General features: G+C 38.2%; 1 protein-coding gene and 1 pseudogene across 1 annotated transcript in view; both read left to right on the top strand.

Moving 5' to 3' along the window:
* MROH9 (maestro heat like repeat family member 9) overlaps positions 1-20,925 on the top strand; it is a 63,925-nt gene that overhangs the window by 38,234 nt on the left and 4,766 nt on the right. Inside the window, exons 12-17 of the mRNA XM_087866565.1 lie at positions 1,107-1,227; positions 6,149-6,286; positions 8,466-8,642; positions 13,300-13,452; positions 13,554-13,670; positions 14,268-14,370. Coding sequence (XP_087722691.1) covers positions 1,107-1,227; positions 6,149-6,286; positions 8,466-8,642; positions 13,300-13,452; positions 13,554-13,670; positions 14,268-14,370 — 809 coding nt within the window. The remainder of the gene's footprint in view (positions 1-1,106; positions 1,228-6,148; positions 6,287-8,465; positions 8,643-13,299; positions 13,453-13,553; positions 13,671-14,267; positions 14,371-20,925) is intronic.
* LOC123803032 (spermine synthase pseudogene) lies at positions 10,145-12,570 on the top strand (annotated as a pseudogene).

The following is a 20,925-nucleotide window of genomic DNA, read 5'->3' as shown; positions in this document are numbered from 1 at the left end:
ATAATGAAAGAAAACTTTACATTTTTCTTGTAGTAGAAAAGTTGGGGTTTTTTCCTAGTTAGCTCCTTACTGATTATAGGGATCAGATTTTCCGATCAAGAATCAAGATACACAGACTTGACAACATAATAGACCATTTAAAGCTGTGACCAACCCAGAAAGTATAGTCTATATGGTCTCTGGGCCCCTCATGCATTTCAAGTGGTATCTTGTTTACACACAGATTTCAGGAACGTAGATTATTTTATAAAAGTATGATACATCTGCACCCACAAGTGGCCACTAGTTAATAGTCACAATATCCTTAGTACCTTTGGATCTTCTTTCTTAAAGTGTGGTCCTCAGACCAGCAGCAACAGCATCACCTAGAAGTTAAAAATAGAAGGCAGAATAGAATCTCAGGGCCCACTCCAGTCCCACTGAATCAGAATCTGTATTTTAGCAAGATTCCTAGGTAATTTGTATCCATATTAAAGTTCAAGAAGCATTGGTTTAAAATACCAATCTGGAGTTTTAAAATGAAACCCGTCACATCAATTTTCCCAGTCCTGCCACTAGCCATCTGATCCAGGCCAGCGTGTCAGGACAACTGTGAGCCTGGTCACTGCCCAGAATGGCTTCAGCGAATCAGGACTCGCCACTTCTTCTCCAGAGTAAAACAGGATAGTCCCAAACTCTCTTCTTCATCATATCAGTCCAAGGAAAGACTTGGTCTAAAACCATGATGATGACCTATTCAACCATCCTGGATTGCCAAGATATTTATTTTGCACTATTTATTTTCTCTACTTTTTGTCAAGCAGGAGCTTGTGGTATTACACGGTATTCTGTTGTGGGGCTCAGGAGGGAAAGATGGGAAAGAGGAGTGATGTTAAGGAAAGAGATGTTGTCAGCGATCCAGATATATATAATTCCCTGGAGTCTGAAGAGAATTTAGAATGGAGCTGCAGTTTCCTTTGGATTAGGGAATACTAGAAAATATCTTTCTTTTTTATCTGGGTGGTGCAAAATATGAGGATAATGATTCCGTTTACTACCATTAGCAGTTGCTGAGGCAGGAAGTTTTCATCTTCTTCGCTAATTCAGTGCCTTATTCTCCACTACAGAACTCTCAGTGACTATAACTTCCCACAGTTTCCAGAGACCTTGCATTATCTCTACAAGCTCTCAGTGGAAGGTCCTAGACGGTCAGAAGACAGTATCATCACGGTAATATTCCTCACTGAAGTGAGTTTCATTAGAAGACTGAGAACAACCAGGTTCTCATTCCCTATTCAAAACTTGTCAACCCTCCAATCTTTTATCTCCCTCTCTAAATGTTAATTCTTACCAAGAGTTCAGACGATGACAGATAACTTTTGTCATGTCCGAGGAGATGTGGATTTGCACAAACACTAATTATTTCTGTAGTACCAGTTCATGTGTCTCTGCATGCTTGTTGAACTACATCAAAAACTAATGAAGTACTATATGCTGGCTAATTGAGCATAATAAAAAAAAAGAATTTAATTTAAAATCAAGGAATACTTACAGTGTACTCCAAGTTTACTTAAAGATAGAAGGTAACATCTGGGATCTGAATGATCCTTCAGACTCTCTAGGGGGAAAAAGGAAATGATCCAAATAACTGAGTAAAATGAAAATATAGAACTACATTAATATTTATATGAATATTTCACCATATATTGTAAAGCTAAACTAGAATCGAGCAAATTGAGGAAGTCCTTTTGCTTACAAAAGGCATGTAGGAAGTTCTATGAGTTGAAATTCTCTAAATCAAATATTAATTTTTCCATAGAGGTAATATATAATAAAGTATTAATCTAAGGTGTCATGCCAAATATTCTCAAAAATTTGACACAATTTCAAACATCATAGTCAGTGGAACAACCAATAAACTATAAAAGACATACCCATACACTATACTACCTACTTCTAAGGTTTTCAGAAAGATACATAAATCAGTGTAGCTGAACATTGCACTAGCAAATCAATAGTTTCCAAACTTGCTTAATCCATCTGATTCTCTCATTATTTTTATTATGTGAGTCATTATTTTCATTGTATTATCCTTTTAAGTATGTACAAACATTAAATAGGCCTAAATATGACATACATGATTGCTCCCATAAAATGATACATTCAAAAGAAATTTACAAAAGACATAAGATTTATATAAGCATTATTAATGTGACAGATGATGTATAATGAACCCTAATTGCCTCTCTCATCATGAACGTAATGCTTACTCCTTTTGGAGAGTGGTATACCTGTCCTTCTAAGAACTGAGCAATGACCACATTGTTCCCCCACTTTCTCTGACTGGACCTTCTGGCAATCCTCAACTGCCCAGTTCACGGTGAGGTCACTTGGCCTTTAGTTGTTCTGAGCACACACCTGTGTATTTTACCTTAGCTTAGTCTTGTTAGCCAGCAATATTTAACATAGTACTATCGATGTTTATGCCATTTATTTATATGTGTTATTTCTAATTTTCTACCGATATAAGTAACAATAGACTTTACATCTTTGTGCCTAAGTCTTCTTTCTTTTAGTATTTTAGATTACTTCCTTCTAGTAGATTCCAAGAATCTAAAGTAGGAGCTAAAGAGTATAAACATTCTGAGGGCTAAGGATTTTTATTGCCAGACTGATTTCCAGAAAGCAGAGTCAACCACTGCTCTCCGTGTGGTTTGTGGGTGTACTCACCCCACTGCCCTCTTGCCACTATTGAAGAGCTTTCCAATTGGAGAAGTAGATGCAATGTCTTGTGGGGGATTTGATTTGTCCTTAATTTTAAATTTTTAGAGAGGTTGAACATTTTAAAATTAAAATTTTTCATAAATTAAATTTCCACAATCTGAACAATCTGATCTCTTCTGCGCCCATTTGCTTATTACGGTCTTAGTGTTTTTCTCAATGAATTCTATGATTCTCTCTCTCTCACCCACAGAAATTTGTGAAGGATATTAAGTGTGTTATACATTTGATTGTAATGCCTGTTGAGAATCCGTACCCAGTTTGTTGTTTGCCTTTTGTTTATGGAATGTGTCTTTTTTTTTTTTTTCATAAAAATTAAGCATTAGGGATGCCTGAGTGGCTCAGATGGTTAAGCGTCTGCCTTCAGCTCAGGTCATGATCCCAGGGTCCTGATCGAGTCCTGCATTGGACTCCCTGCTCAGCGGGGGAACCCGCTTCTCCTTTTGCCCCTTCCCCCTGCTCGTGATTTCTCTCTCTCTCTCCCTCTCTCTCTCTCTCTCTCAGATAAATAAATAAAATATTTTTAAAAATTAAGCATTAAAAAACTACTGTGTCCAAAGAGTTGATAGTCATGTATAGTTTATTCGTATTTATACATTTTATATAAATTTTTACATGTAATGTTGTTTCCCATGAAGTTACATGGCGTACCACAAGGTACACTATAGTTTTTCACTAAAACTAACTAAAACTAAAGTTTTCAGTAAATATTAACTTCCTATCGCAGCATTATGTAATTAATAAGCCTTAAAGTCACTGGTGACACTACTTTTATGACTTCTATTATTAATTTCATCTATATACACACAAACACACACCCACATTAGGGTCTGTCCTGGATGACACTGTTAAGCTCCATTCATTTTTTCGTGGTTGTGGAAGTATCACAATGGAATTAGGGCAGTTTGCAAATAAATTTTAATGTCTTACAAAGCAACTTTCCCTCAACTCTCTTCAAAATGTCTTTAGTCTTTCCTATGTATTCATCCTTCTAGTCACATTTTAAAATAATTTCGCCAGGTTTAAAAGAAAAAAACAAACCTTTCACTGAAACTATGATTGCAGTTAAATTGAAACTATGAGCTTCTTAGGAATATTTGGTATTTTTATATTTTCACTTCTTTTTTTAATTCAATATTTTGTCATATTCATATAAATCTTACATGTTAATTTTGGCATTATGAAGTAGTTTCTATTATTTTAAATTGTTAGTGCAAATGTGGCTTTTTTTGGTTCTCAAATTTATCTTTATCAAATATCATTTTAGGCATAAGTTTTTAGTGCTTGTTTTGTTTCTTTTCTTAAATTTTATTTTTTTAAATTTTTTTTATATTATAATAATATTTTTTTATTATGTTAGTCACCATACAGTACATCCCTGGTGGTTTTGTTTCTTGAGAGAGCTGCCACACAATGTGACAGAGCTTCGGGTGTACAGCACTGTGATCTGACAACTCTATCCATGGTGCTGGGCTCGCAAGCGCAGCTGCCATCTGTCACCATGCAACGCTATTACGATATTCCCAGTGCTGTGTCTTTTATTCCCATGACTTATTCATTCCATAACTGGAAGCCTGTATCTCTCTCCTTTACCCATTTTCCCCAGCCCTCTACCGCTCTTCCTTCTGGCAACCAACCATTTATTTTCTGCATTTAAGCATCTGATTCTGCTTTTTGTTTGTTTATTTATTCTTTTGTTTTTTAGATTTCACATAGGTATGGTATTTGTCTTTCTCTGACTTATTTTACTTGGCCTTATACCCTCTAGGTCCATGTTGTTGCAAATAGCAAGATGTCGTCTTTGTATTGCTGAGTAACAGTCCATTGTATATACATACCACATTTGTTTACTTTTTCATCTATGGATGGATACTTGGGTTGCTTCCCTACCTTGGCTATTGTAAATAATGCTGCTATAAACAGGGGTGCAGTGTTGTTGGTGGGAATGCAAGCTGGTGCAGCCACTCTGGAAAATAGTATGGAGGTACCTCAAAAAAGTTGAAAATAGAACTACCTTGTGACCCAGCAATTGCACTACTAAGGATTTACCCCAAAGATACAAATGTAGTGATCTAAAGGGGCACCTGCACCCCAATGTTTATAGCAGCAGTGTCCACAATAGCCAAACTATGGAAAGAGCCCAGATGTCCATCAACGGATGAGTGGTAAAGAAGGTGTGGTGTATATATATATATACACAAGGGAATACTACTCAACCATCAGAAAAAATGAAATCTTGCCACTTGCAATATCAGTGGAACTAGAGGGCATTACGCAAAGTGAAATAAGTCAATCTAATGCTAAAGCATTCAAATCGACCAGTTTTGCCCAATATAATAGAAAAATAGACATAAAATGAGTAGTGAGAAAAAGGGTGTGAAATAGATTAAAAACATCACAAGAATATTGGATACTCTCTGTGTCAATGGTTCTTAACCAACGATGGGTACCGGGATCTTCTGGGGCAGCTTTTCTATACATGACATAGGCTGGGCTTTGTCCCAGTCAAGAGGCAAAGAAAATTAGATAATTGAAATCAATTAGGAACAATGGAAGACCGATGGTTATTGATGTGTTATTTCCAAATATTATCAAGGTTAGTTCTTGTTGGGTGATCACCACACATCAAAACATAAAGGCATATTTTCCACTTAGAACGAGTAACTAATTTCCACTTACTAGCATAATGCCTGGCCCATAGTAGGCATGACCTCCTAGTACATATAAATATTCACTGTCAAGGAACTCACCCACCTAACTATAATCTGGGACAGGGAGGTAATTTAAATTGAGTCACTGAAATTCCAACAATGGAGAGGAAAAAAAATTTAATGCATATATTTAACTCCTAACAACATGGGAGTTGGGAAGCTCACCCCCATACCATCAAAAATCCACATATAACTTTTGACTCCCCAAAAACCTAACTACTACTAACATAAGGTCAATTAACATATATGCTATATGTTATATGCATTATAAACACAGGCTTGAACTGTGCGGGTCCACTTACACATGAATTTTTTACAGCACAATATTGTAAATGTATTCCTCTTCTTCATGATTTTTTAAAATAACATTTTCTTTTCTCTAGTTAACTTTATTGTAAGAATACAGTATATAATACATCTAACATATAGAAAGGATCAGCTGTAGATATATACAGAAATATATATGCACGTGTTTCCTATTATGACTGCTACTCCTCCTTCCAGAGAACACAGAAACTATGAACACAGGAATGTGTGTAGGAATGCATATAAGTATCTGGAGTTTTAGTGAGACTTGTGCTCCAGTTTTACTGAGAATGTCTCGATTTCTATGACTGACGCAGAAATCGTGCATTAGCCTTTCTCTGCTTATGAACTTATTGACCGTTTTCTTTCAGCTTCTGAATAACTTCTTCAAGGACCCGTTCCCAGAAGAATTTTTGGTTCTCTTCAGAAACTGGGTCAACGACTCCAATCCTGCAGTTAGCAAGCTGAGCCTTCAGAAAATCGCCAGCATGGCTCCAGTTATCAATGAGGCACGTGAGTGTGTGATCTGTGAATGCGATTGCCATCATGGTCGATCTAAGATTTGACATTGCTCAAGATCCTTACTGATAAAACTGCTATTTCTCAGTTTCTGTATAGCTAAAACAATTTCAAAGCCTGGGTGGAATGGAAGCAGTGTGGTAGGTAAACTCAGTAGCTTAATCACCCTGTTTAGATTTTTCCTAGAAAATAGTTCATTGCCCTTGGAATGGATCAGCATTGCCCCACACAAACTCTTAGTCTGAACCACACACACATAAGTTAATTTCCCCTCCAACATGCACACCTGCCGACACATTAATTCCTATCCCAGAGCACTCGCTCAAGCTTTTTTTTCCACTCAGGTCATTTCTCCTTTACCCATGCATATTCACATTTGTCTCCTTTTTCAGCTCAAGTCAAAGTCTGCTGAATATTCTGACCTGGTAGACGCATCCTTCTCAGAGCCACACCCACTATGAGCACTTGCTTATACTTTATATCAATAGTTCTCTATATATGATGCTTGAACCAGTAGTATCAGCATCTCCCAGAAACCTGTTATAAATAGAAATTGTGGGGCCCTACCCCAGGTCTGTGGAATCAGAAATCATGGGATGGGGCCCATCAATCTGTGTTTTTAAAAATTCTCCGGGTGATTCTAATAGTTTAAACTTGAGAACAACTGTCTCACACTTTTTCCTACTGAGTCACGTGAATACTTTTCGCCTTCCAGGAAGACCAAATTAAAGCATGTTTTGTAATTCTCTTATAAATTCTTTTTTATAAAGTTTTTATATAAATTCCAGTGTAATTTAGCATACAGTGTAATTTTAGTTTCGGGCGTACAATTGAGTAATTCAACACTTACATACACCACCCAGTGCTCATCACAAGTACCCTCCTTAATCCCCATCACCTATTTCACCCATCCCAAAGTACCTTGCATAATAGAATTATGATAATTCCATAAATCAGTGTTGATTTAATAAGTTTAATAATAAATCCTTGTTCATCTATTAAGCATTGTCTCTGAAAGCTCAGACTATCCGTGGGCACCCATTTTGCATTTAGAATGAAATGAGCCATGATCTCTTTGCTTTAAATAAATTGCAGAAGTCGGTGTACTTTGTTTTAGTAATCAGGGTTATTTATCACGTTGTCTAATGCTCTTCTCAATGTTATTAACAATTGAAAGGAAGGTTCTGTGTCAAGGTTATCTAGGAGAGTAAGGGAGAAACGGTGGAGAGTGAGCTGGGTTGAGGTCACGTCCCATCTATCCGTAAGGACAACTTGTCCGCCAGACACAAGGCCTCTGGCTATTATTTTGGCAAATAGCATTTGTTTCTTTCTTTTACTTCTTCTCTTTCCAGCCTTTGTTTTTCTTCTTTGATGTCACCGTTTTGCCTTTTTCCTTGCCTTCTGTTCTGTTGTCTCTGATCTGCAGTTGACTCTCATGACCTGGCTCAGCAGGTCAGAGGCTCTCATGTCCACACGAGTCACCACCACCTGGTTTAGAGGTCATCCTGCTCACGGTGTGCTGGTGAATGCTTAACCACCAGCTCTCTGGAAATAATGCCAATCGCTCTGGTGTACTCGCATCGTGGCTGATTTCAAGCTATCGAAGGGACATCATTAAACATAGAATTGGAGAGAGATGCTGGTAGCGCATCATTATTTAATATTCCCACCATACAGGTATAATACGTGTAAATTACCTCAAGGGCCTGTAAGAGTAAAATAGAGCAAAAGAAATAGGAGATGAGAAGTTTTGAGTATTTATTACCTTTGTTTTATTTCTTCCTAGTTTTCCAAAACTTGCTTTTTAATAGTGATTTTTTAATTTTAACTCCAGTGTAGTTAACATGCAGTGTTATATTAGTTTCAGGTAATGATGCAACAATTCTATACATTACTCACTCTTCATTGTGATAACTGGACTCTTAATCTCCTTCACCTGTTTCACCCATCCCCTAGCTCCCTCCCTTCTGGCAACCATCGGTTTGTTCTCTATAGTTAAGAGTCTGTTTTAACAATCAGCTTACAAAGTTTTTGGCAATTTGACAATTGAATCTTGTGAGGCAAGCCCAGCACACGGCTGCACGATGCCCAAACTAGACGTGTATGTGCCAAATCTACCTCGTCTCCTTCTAGTTCCAAAATCCAACCATTTTCCTCTTTTATATATAGATAGAAAATGTCTGCAGCTTATTAATATCCATCTTGGATGCCTTCCTTTCAAAAGACAAAACTGTCATAATTCGGGCCTTAATCACCCTTCGAAGACTTTTAGTCAAACTGGACAAGGTGACCTACTCCTCTTTGTGTATTAGAATTGCATCCAGCTACTGTCCTCTGATGGATCATGTGAGTTACACAGTTAGATATGTGAAATCATTAAGTTTTATAGTTAAGCTGAAGCCCCAGCTGAGGCAACGATATTACATTTCAGAATAAATCAACAGGAGATAGTCATTGTGTGCAGAGCTACCATTTCTTCTCTAGAGATAACAATATTAGTCAAATAAGTACTGTCTATAGATACAATTATATGCATATATAACTACATTTTATATATATGTATGTGGGATATATATATATATATATATATATATATATATATATATATATAACTACACTATGAGAACCTGGAAAAGTTTGTTCAGGTTCTCCTAAGAAAGAAGAATCAAAGAACAGCCTCTGTCTTTGGAGGAAAGAGGAATTGTATGTAGCTTAGGGGCCGTATCTTGGCTTACCCTAGATCTGGACTGCCTGGGTTCACATCCTCCTAGCTGTAAAATCTTAAGCAAGTGATTCAGTTTCTTACTGCTTCAGTCTCCCCACCTATAAAATAGACAGTAGCAGGTGTATTATGGGCATTAGAGATGACATGTTAATGCCCCCAATGTGTTTGCTATTATCATATAAAACTCTAATTAAAAGGTATTTCATCAGGATTCCTGGGTGGCTCAGTTGGTAAAGCATCTGCCTTCAGCTCAGGGTTTTGTTATCAAGTCCCACATCAGGCTCCTTGCTCAAAGGGGAGCCTGCTTCTCACTCTGCCTGCCACTCCTCCTGCTCGTGCTATCTCATTCTCTCTGATAAATAAGATCTTTAAAAAAAAAAAAGGTTTTTAATCAGAAAGTTATGCATTTTGAAAATTCTTGTTTTTTATGGTAAATGTATTCCAGAAAAGCTGGGTGACAGTAACATATTTAAATAAGCAAAGACACTTTGGTATGCCATAGGGGAATATTTATTTTTAAAGACATCTATAATGAGTTGCTTGTGAAACAGAGAATTACTTCATAGAAAATTATTTTCCAAAAGTTTGGGAGTTCTTAAGTATTCATATTTCATTGAAGAAGGCATAATATTATTAAATTATAGAAAGAAGTAATTGAATGGCAAGAATTATTTTCAAAAGGACATAATGATAACAATAGTAATAATAATGGTGGCTGGATTTATTGAGCATTTACTAAGTACCAGTCACTATTCTAAGGGTTCTACATGTCTATCTCATATAATTCTCTAAATAACTATTACTGTTATCCAGTTTACATACAAGGAAAATGAAGCAAAGAGAAGTGAATATTTGGCCAAGTTCACACAGCTAAATAAGTAGTTGGAATGTCCATGTAAAAAAAAATTTTGAAAAATGAAATCACTTGGAAAAAAAAAAAACTTAACTAAATAAATAATCAAACCACGCCAAATGAAAAGAAGCAAAATTAGAGAGAAGGGGAAATTACCAAATATCAATTTACCCTAATCATTCTTTGGAGATAGAGTATTTGAAAAATATTAGGATATCAATGAACAATGATACTGCGTTTCTCCACATTTAAAGAAAAACAGTGACAGGCATGCAGCCCCCAGTCCCCATGGCCGCCTCCCCCAGACATGACACAAGGCCTCGCCTCCCTAGGGCAACAGCACTGAACAGCACCTGGACTCCAAGCTCTGAGCCAAAGTTGATGGTGAGAACATTCTACAGTCCATGTTCCAGGAGGAAGGGATGATGGAGTCCGTGCACACCTGGCAAGACCACATTTACTTAGTGACCTACATAAAGAAAAATGGCAGCTTTGCTAATTTGAGAATTTGCCCACGTGGACTGGTGTTGTCGGACCTTCAGAGTTCTCACAAGTCTTTTGAACAAAATAGGAGAAAGAATGAAAGAATTGAATCAGGGCAGTACAGTACTGGGTGGGTGAAGCGATGACCACCCATTGTTCGAGGAGGGGCCATCCACAGATACTGGCCCACCGCTGATGGTCACCTGGTTGAGTAAGACATTGATGTAGTGGTGTATGATGGAGATTCACTTTATCAGAACATCACAATTCTACAGTTGAAGCAGTTTAGAAATATTCTCATCCTTAGAGGGGCTGTTCCTCTGGTGGAGAGTGATTTGGGTGTCCCAGGCCATCATGCACAGTGGGAAAGAATAAAGTGGCAAAGACGCACTGATTCTGGGGGGCGGAGATGGGGCATATTATGTGAAATAATCAAACGGAAACCAAAGATGATCACTATGGTAAGAGACTGGCCAAACAGATGGATGTAAGAACTACATGCAAAAAACATGTGGCCACACCTTACACAGTCTTAAAGGAGACTGCTCTCAGATTCTAATAGAAGACTATTCCTATACTGAAGAGGAGCCAAAGAAGGGAGAGTTTGACTATATGAGTAATGATGTGACAGCTGTTCCAATCACTACACCTCCAGAAGATTCCAGGTGGGAGTTTCTCAGACTGATTCTTGACCTCTCAGTGAAAGTACTGCAACGGAATGGGAAATAGTTTACACAGGTGTATAGTAACTGTGTCGATTTGAGGAAAGCCCTGTCACTCTATGAAGAACAGCACTGGGAGCTGTGTTGTCCTGTGGAATTCTTTTTTTTTTTTTTTAAGATTTTGTTTATTTATATGACAGAGAGACAGCCAGCGAGAGAGGGAACACAGCAGGGGGAGTGGGAGAGGAAGAAGCAGGCTCATAGCGGAGGAGCCTGATGTGGGACTCGATTCCCGGTAGGCCAGGATCACGCCCTGAGCCGAAGGCAGACACTTAACGACTGCGCCACCCAGGCGCCCCTGTCCTGTGGAATTCTTGAAGAGAATTTTGGAAGGAAGCTAAACCTCGAAGACCAGTACCCCCTAACGGTGCGTGCTGCAAATAGCCTTCCTGACCTTCCTGTACGCAAAATTGGAATAAGTCAGTTAATTGATTGTGAATTCCTTCAGGTTTTCTTTTAATTATTATTTTTAATTTTTTAAAAAGCAAATGGAAAATGTATATGTTGGTGAGCTAGGGTGGGTTGTTTTTGGTTTTGTTTTTTTTGAAAGTCAGCTGAAGAATAATTAGACAGCACAAGGGAGGCTGCTAAATGCTCTGAAACCCTAGAATGTGACTTTTGTTACTTTTGCGGGGGGGGGGGGGCGAGGAGAGTGCTTTTCGTTTTTGCTTTGGTGACTTCAAATTTGGTTGTTTGGAGGAATGAACATCACTATTTTGTTCTTGATGCTGTTTCCCCAAAAAATTGACTTAGATATTAATATTTGGTGCTTATAAGAAAGAGTTAAAAAAAATGGATAGCAATATTTTGATTAAAAATACAAATGAGGAAAAAAAGAAAAGAAAAAAAATAACTTGCTCAAGCTTACCCAATCTTTGGGGGACAAAGCTGGGATTTCAGCAGGTGTGAGGCACTTCAAAGCTCTTTCCGTTAGTCCAGATAGGCTTTCAGTTGTGAGTGTATGTCTTCCTGTCGACCAAGGATACAAAGAAGTAACCCACAGATAAATGCAACTTGCAGGCGTGTTAAATTTGACTCTCAAACAGTTTAAGTCCAATATTTTTAAACTGGGACATTTCTCACAGTTTAAAACTACTTGGCAACAGTCTGCAGGAGCTGGCTGGCCTCTCTGAGAGAGGCCCAGAACTTTCCTTTGTCTCAGCCTCCCTGTCTCCCTGCTTTCCTTAAATACCACCTGCTTTGCTCATTCACATCCGCTTTCCAGCCCCTGGGACGTGATTTGATGACCATCGCTTCAGGTTTTCACTTGGACCCACATTTATTACCTCTGGAAAGGAACATAAGAACATATAGTAGCCATTTGTATTTTGTTGGCAATATATCTGATATGTTCCTGAGAACAGAAAGTAAAAAACCAAAAGAAAAATTAAGGAAATCATGAACATTTCTTAAAAACTAGGAAGTGATATTATATTTCTAAAAATTAACCTTTTCTCTAACTTGCAATTTTTCTCTTCTAGCTCTTTATAACCCCATAACCTTCCTATCTGACATAAGCAAGCCCTTAGAAATCTGGTTCTATGCCAGTATGCAGAGAGCTCCCATTGGTATTCGCTAGCAATCTCCAAAGGTTTACAGCATTTGAATATACCATGTTACTTTACTTTAAGTACCTTTATAGAAATTACTTCCACTTTATACAGATTATTCCAGTTTATCTTTTTAGGACATTACTAAATGTCTTAAAAGAAACACTTCACAGGGAATTTTTCTGATGCATTTTAAGTTTTAGTAAGCAAATCTTTATTTTACAATCAAAAAAAGAACTGACTGCTTAGACCCAGTTGAACCGTTTCCAAAAATAAATGACAGAGATGCCTGGGTGACTCAGTCGGTTAAGTGTCTGCCTTCGGCTCGGGTCATGATCCCGGGGTCCTGGGATCGAGTCCTGTGTCGAGCTCCTTGCTTAGCAGGGAGCCTGCTTCTCCCTTTACCCCTCCTCCACTTGTGCTCTCTCTGTGACAAATAAATAAATAAATAACCTTTAAAAAATAAAAAATAAAATTAAAATAAATAATAATTATTATGTATGTATGTATGAACACATATCTACATGGTCTATATACACATATAGTATGTATACATGTAAATATATTTTAACATATATATATATATATGAGATATATATCTCCCACAGCTTAAAGGAAAGAACCCTAGTGATATCCTCAAATAGGGCTTTTCTCTGTGTTCATATTCTAGAGTAATGGAGGCATTCGGAGTATGGCCATTCAACACTTTGGTGAATTACTCAGGGACATGAGTCAGTACACATGGATGCTGAATGATGTGGTTCTGGGAGGCTTGGTGCCTCTGATCCTGTTTTTGGAGGACACAGAAATAAGAGTAGTCCAAGTAAGTCCTGCGATCTTGTTTTTCTTCGTTTTGCAGAGAATCGCGGTGTTTTCTGTAACATCAGACGAATAGAGTCTCAGTGACCTTTCTCTACTTCACAGGCATGTAAGTATACATTAGCAATCTGTGTCTCAGAGTTAAATTGGCCGACATCGTATTTGCTCAAAGACGAATTTTACAATTTCGAGGTGGTGGTGCTCAACATTTGTAACAATCTCGTAAGTAGCCCCTCAGTGTTTACTACCATCAGAATTATAGAAATCGCTTTGAAGGAGATCCCAGGTGATCAAAGCTGTGGCAGGGACGAGAGTGGATCCTAGAGAAGGAATGTGAAGAAAAGATAACACATGAGTAGTTACAGCTAGGGCTTAAGACCAGAAAAAAATTCAGTTTTCCACTACCTCTTCCCTGACGTTGACTATCTCTGATTTTCTTTCTCCAATTCACCCACTTTGAACTATGGATGGTTATAAAGGTAGGAACAGCATTGCCGACCACCAAAAGCAAAACTGGAATTACTTTGCCACCATCTAATGAGCTGGTGCTCTGGAAACCAGTATGCACTGCAGCGATAGGCAAGTGGGGATGGAAGAATGTTTTCCAAAGGTTGGAAACACAAAGTTGGGCTCGGGAATCATATAATACACTGAATAACATCGACAAACAAAAACGTAAAGAGATTTCTATCCCCTAGTTTTAAATTGGCCCTGATTTGGATAAGTAACCAGGCTCTTTTTTTTTTCTGGAAGCCTCTCTGGAGGGAGCAAATGTGCTTTTTCCAATGATTGAGGATTTTTTCTTCATTTTATTCTCAGCTTACTTCTCATGAGAGCTACATTACGGATTTGATATCTCATACCTTAGGATTCCTGAGAAGCTCCCGAGTATATCTGAGGAGAGCATCAGTTATTTTAATAGGTAAAGAAAATTCAATTCTCATTATCGTATTTTCCTTAAAAGGTATGGAATGGGGTAGCAGCTAGAAGTGTTTCTTAAAAAATATAAATTTTCTTTATCACCTGCCATGGTGATATCTATGAATAGAAGTTAATGTATGTGGGGGCCGCCTGGGTGGCGCAGTCGTTAAGCATCTGCCTTCGGCTCAGGGCGTGATCCCGGCGTTCTGGGATCGAGCCCCACATCAGGCTTCTCTGCTATGAGCCTGCTTCTTCCTCTCCCACTCCACCTGCTTGTGCTCCCTCTCTCGCTGGCTGTCTCTTATCTCTTCAAATAAATAAATAAATAAATAAATAAATAAATAAATAAATAAATAAAAATAAAAGAAGTTAATGTATGTGATGAGAATAGAGCTCTATTTTATAATGCAGTGAGTATTGCTCTGTGATTCAATTATTATACAAAGTGTATCCAACAGGATGAATTTCAGATTTAGGATGGTGGCAAACCATTACTAATTATTCCCCTTTGCTGCTTAAAAATCCCTACCCAAAGAATAAGAATAATATAAAAAATACAAATACCATCTTTAATAAAACATGGGCATCTCTAACCACAAACTACAACAAAGATTTTTTAAAAATGTTGTGAGGGGAGAGGAGATGCAGGAAGATTCCAACAGAAGACACCTGAGGTTTTTGATCTTGACCAAAAAGGTTTTTTTCCCCATTAAATTCTCACCATAAAGATAAAAATTAATAAACTTTTACTTGGAGTGACAGGACGTGAGCTCTCAATTTGACAGTGGCATCTTCCTTTAACCCTATTTGGCATCATGGAGTAGCAGGGCCACCTGCTTAGCAAGGACTAAGGAAATACAGTCCTGTTTTACTTGAAGGGAGGAGTCTGTCAGTCAGGGTAGAAGACAAACTGAACTATGATCATCACTAGAGCTCCTGATCTGTGCTGATCTTAGAGAAGTAAGGGAACACAAACATACGGGAAACCTTGTGTCATAAGAGCTTTATTTCAAACCAGAAAGAATTCCTGCTATCCTGAATTCGGCCCTGGAACTTTCCACAAACATTCCTCTGTATATCATATTGCATGACCCAAAAATAAGTAATTTAAAAAAGCATTATTTTTCTACAGAGTTATTTCCAGGGGGAGGAATAGAGGGAAAAAGCAAAACAAAGTTTAGAAAATGTTTCTGCAGACCAGATAAAAATCAGGATATATATTTCTGTGAACCCAAAACTTTTTTATGTAAAGATCTAAGGTATAGATACAAGCACACAGGAAATGTAAGATGGGATAATGGGAGCTCAGGAAAAATAAGCTTTCAAAGTATGGGGGGAAGCGTAAGAAAAAATGTATAACCAATATTAAAAAGTACCCTACAACCTGCAGACGAGAAAATATATATTGTTGATAACCCAGGAAAAGACAAGGGGTACAGGGCCAAGAAATGCTAGCAAAAGGAGTGAAAACCAGCAAGAAACAGTTTGAGAAACTAAAGGACAGTGAGAGATATGGAAGATAAATAAAAGACATCACTTATCCTGAGGGAACTACAAAGCAAAACCACAATGAGATACCACCTCGCACCTGTCAGAACGGCTATAATTAACAACTCAAGGAGACAATGGGATGTGGAGAAAGGGGAACCCTTTTGCGCAGTTGGTGGGAACGCAAACTGGTGCAGCCACTCTGAAAAACAGTATGGAGGTTCCTCAAAAAGTTAAAAACAGAACTACCCTATGGCCCAGCAATTGCACTACTAGGTATTTATCCAAAGGATACAAAAACGCTGATTCAAAGGGGCTCATGCACCCCAATGTTTATAGCAGCACTATCAACAACAACCAAATTATGGAAAGAGCCCAAATGTCTGCCGATTGATGAATGGATGAAGAAGATGTGGGGTGTGTGTGTGTGTGTGTGTGTGTGTGTGTGTGTGTATAATGGAATATTAGCCATCAAAAAGAATGAAATCTTGCCATTTGCAACAATGTGGGTAGAACTGGAGTGTATTATGCTAAGCAAAATAAGTCAGTCAGAGAAAGACAAATATCATATGATTATGATTTTTGTATTAAAATAAAATTTCACTCATGTGGAATTTAAGAAACAAAACAGATGAACATAGGGGAAGAGAAGGAAAAATAAAATAGATAAAAACAGAAAGGGAAGCAAATTATAAGAGACTCTTAAATATAGGAAACAAACTGAAGGTTGCTGGAGGAGAGGTGGGTGGGGGGATGGGCTAAATGGATGATGGGCATTAAGGAGGGCTCTTGGATTGAGCGCAGGGTGTTATATGTAAGTGATGAATCAATAAATTCTACTCCTGAAAGAAATACTACACTATATGTTAACTAAGTTGAATTTAAATTAAAAAAAAGAAATGGAACTATGCATAAATGATAACCCTGTAGAAGAAAAATTATTAGAGCAGAAAAAGGGATCCGAAGATATAATTTAAGAAATAAAAAAGACTTAATTAAATAAATTGAAGTATTAAATAATTTTTCAAGGAACATTTTATATAGAATACAACATTAAGACATTTCCTAATAAAGTTAGGGAACTTCACAGTTAAAGAATTCTTGAGCATTTAGAGGGAAAAAAGTCATCTATACATTGCAAAATAAGTAAATCTGTCATTAGATTTCCCCACTTTAGTATTCAACCCTAAAATACAGCAGAATAGTGCCTACAAAATCCTAAGTAGAAAGAAAAGGGGAGGGAGGAAGAAGGAAGGAAGGAAGGAAGGAAGGAAGGAAGGAAGGAAGGAAGGAAAGAAGGGAAGAGGGGAGGGGAAGGAAAGAGAGGGGAAAGGAAAGAAGGCAAGAAAGAAAGCGTCCCAGGGAGAGGAAGATGAGCAAGGGAGGAAGGAAAGGAAGAAGTATGGACAGACTGAAGGAAGGGAGATCCAGAAAAAACTCTACAATATATGCAATATTTTTATTAAAAAAAAAACTTGCAAATATTACTAAAAGATACAAAGAAGATTCGAAGAAATAGGAAGGTATAAACCATATTTTGGCAAAGAATCAAAATTTAAAATGTGCATGGAAGGGGTTCCTGGGTGGCTCAGTCAGTTAAACGTCTGCCTTCAGCTCAGGTCATGATCCCAGGGTGCTGGGATCAAGTCCCACATCAGGCTCCCTGCTAAGTAGGGAGCCTGCTTCTCCCTCTCCCTGCAGCTCCCCTGCTTGTGTTCTCTCTCTCTGACAAATAAATAAACAAATTCGATTTTTATTTACTTGTCAGAGAGAGCGAGTGAGAGACCGAGCACAATTTATGGGAGGAGTAGAGGAAGAAGCAGGCTCCATGCTAAGCAAAGATCCCAATGCGGGACTCCATTCCAGGATCCTGGGATCATGACCCGAGCTGAAGGTAGACGTTTAACTGACTGAGCCACCCAGGTGTTCCAATAAATAAAATCTTTAAAAAAATGTACATGGAATATATGCATGGAAGGAAGTGCCAGTTAAAATATCAGTAGGGGTTCCTGGGTGGCTCAGTCTGTTAAGTCTCTGCCTTCGGCTCAGGTCATGTTCCAGGGTCCTAGGATTGAGCCCCTAATTGGGGTCCCTGCTCAGAGGGGAGGAGTCTGCTTCTCCCTCTCCCTCTGCCCCTCCCCTGCGCGTGTGCACTCCCAATTGCACTTGTGCTCTCTCTCTCTCTCAAAGAAATAAATAAAATCTTAAAAATAAGTAAAGAAAATGAAAAATAAAAAAATAAAATATCAGTAGGGCTTTCTTTTCTCAAAAGTGACATGTTGATTCTAAAATTAATGTAGAATAAGCATATAAGAATATCCAGGAAATTCTGACCAAAAAAAAAGAGAGAGAGACAGAGACAAAGACAGAGAGGACTAGCTCTATCAGATATTAACACAGCTACAGTACTTAACATCACATGGAATAAATAGACAAACAAATAGAACAAAATACCATCCAGAAATAACTATCAACACATGCAATATTTTAAAGTGAATCATTGGCTTTAACAGTGATGAAAATATAGAATATTCCCTAAGTAGCTTATGGACACCTGGTGAGCCATCTGGAATTTTAAAAATTATTTTATTCCTATCTTAGTTCTTACTTTAAATAAATTCCAGATAGTCAAAGACTCAAATGCTGAAAGTGAAACCATAATAATGATAAGCAAAATTTTAGTTAGAATAGTATGGAAGAATGTGCTTTATAATCCGGGGGTGGGTAAGATCTTTCTAAGGTAAAAGTCAAAATCTAAGAATCATGAAGAAAAGATTGATCATCTTTGAGAAAAGTAAATATTTCTGCAGAGCAAAACCACCATAAACAGAGTGAAAAACCAAACTGAGATGAAACACTTACAACACTACAAATGAAGGGTGAGTTCTTCCTGTCCAAAGATCCTATACAAATCCGTAAGAAAAGACAACCCACTAGAAAAATGGACACTGAACATGAAAAAAATTATTTGGCTCATAAACATAAAATTTTCATAACTTCATCCAAAAAGTGATGCAAATTGAAATGATGAAATGTTTCTATTCACCGCGTTGACACAGATCAAAAGGTCTTATACTCGACTGTCGCCATGAGGTTACAGGAAGTAGGTAATCTCTTCACATTACTGGTGACGGTGTAAGTAGCTGCCGCTCTAAGAACAGTTTGATAGCATCCATCAGGATGTGAGATGTGTACTCCTTTGACTCAACCTCCTCTCAGGAGGATTTATTCTCTGATCTACTGCATGTGAGGAATGATGTGTGTACCTAGATATTCATTGCATCGTTGGCTTCATAATGCCACCTGTCCTTAGCATGTGGCATCTGTCCCATCTGTGTTTTCTGATTACCTTCAGCCTTTCGACAGTGTTGCACCAAGGAAGAAACAAAAAAGTAAAGGGTAAAAATCACCTTTTCGTTTCTGGGTCGGCCTGATCTTACAAAGCTTTCCTCAAAGTCTCAACCAGTAGCTTATCTTACAACCCCCAGTGACCAGGACGGTCATTGTGTTTTTCAAATCATTAGTTTCAAAAAATGCTTGGAATTATGTTATGGTTTTGTTTTGTTTTTTGTTTTGTTTTGTTTTGTTTTTAATGGTCAAGAAGAGGACAATGATGTCGATTGGCAGCTAGCAGTATGTCATAGCTGCCGACACATAAAATCTGAGACCTTTCACATGAGTCTCTCTGGATGTCCAATTATTTGGGGCATGGGGAAAGGAAAGATAAGACGCCCCCAGACCTGCATTTCTCCACGGTAGCAAACTGAGTGAAGTTAAGAGTCACCACACTCATGGCTAGAGCTTGTACTTCCGGTCCACCACTCTCCCCACCGCCACCAACTGCAATCTTCCACACAGCTGAGGTCACACTCATGTGGGCCTTGTTGGCATTTTGGTTAATCCACGATGTTTGTCAAATCATCAAATTCCTTTGTGACTTTCACAACCACCCTGTCAGGAGAGCCATTCCATTTTCGGGTGTTGTTCCCTAACTTTGCCCCCTGTTTTGTTCTTTTGGTGGTAATATTGCATTTATGAAATATGTTCCTGCAGTGTAAGAAAGACCCGAATACAGCTGTGGCTGAAACGAGGTAGTAGTTTGTTTCTGTCTCATGTAGAGGCCAAGGGCCAGCACGCGGATACCAGCTCTTCTGTTGCTCTAGCGTCCTCATCACAATTTCCTATGTCAAGTCCAAGATGTTTGCTCCAGCACCTGCAACCACTTCTACATGCCCGTCAACTGGGAAGGAAAAAAATATCAAGAGGTCACACCCAGCTCTTTAAAGAGTAAATATTACTTCTGCTAAATGATCATTAGCCCAGAACTCAGACATGTTGCCAAAGTGCAAAGAAGTCTTGAAAATCTCGACGTCTGCTGAGTGGCCATATGTCCAGCTAAAACTCAGTGGCTTTGGGGTGCCTGGGTGGCACAGCGGTTAAGCGTCTGCCTTCGGCTCAGGGCGTGATCCCGGCGTTATGGGATCGAGCCCCACATCAGGCTCCTCCGCTATGAGCCTGCTTCTTCCTCTCCCACTCCTCCTGCTTGTGTTCCCTCTCTCACTGGCTGTCTCTATCTCTGTCGAATAAATAAATAAAATCTTTAAAAAAAAAAAAACTCAGTGGCTTTAGTAAGGGAACTAAAGGAAAGAAGCAATTTGACATTGGGGGAAATTAGTACTTTCTGGCATAGGAAACTTTCATTCATCTATTTGTATTCTCCATCTAATTCTAAAAGGAATTACATTGGATTACAAAATTAAGCAGATAGAAAAGCTTGACGTTTAAGGATACCCCACCACACACATTTTTATTTCAAGCATTGTTCTTAAAGGTTTAAGCCCATGCTCCCCCTGCCAAGAAGAGTAACTTGAGCTCTATGATCTGTAGATGGGTTTTGAAAATGATCAGTTGCTATGATTTTTGTGATCACTGTTTTGACTGAAGCAGAGGCAATATGAAATATTGGTGAGGGTTAGATCAGCTTGCATTCACATCTCAGAATGCCCGTTAGCCATGTGACCTTTACCAAGTCTCTCAACCTCTGTAGGCTTTGGTTGTGTCTTTGTGT

Source organism: Ursus americanus, chromosome 2 (genome assembly GCF_024610735.1).
Source record: "Ursus americanus isolate L20-20 chromosome 2, mUrsAme1.1.p, whole genome shotgun sequence".
Lineage (NCBI taxonomy): Eukaryota > Metazoa > Chordata > Mammalia > Carnivora > Ursidae > Ursus > Ursus americanus.
This window is presented reverse-complemented; position numbering and strand designations above follow the sequence as displayed.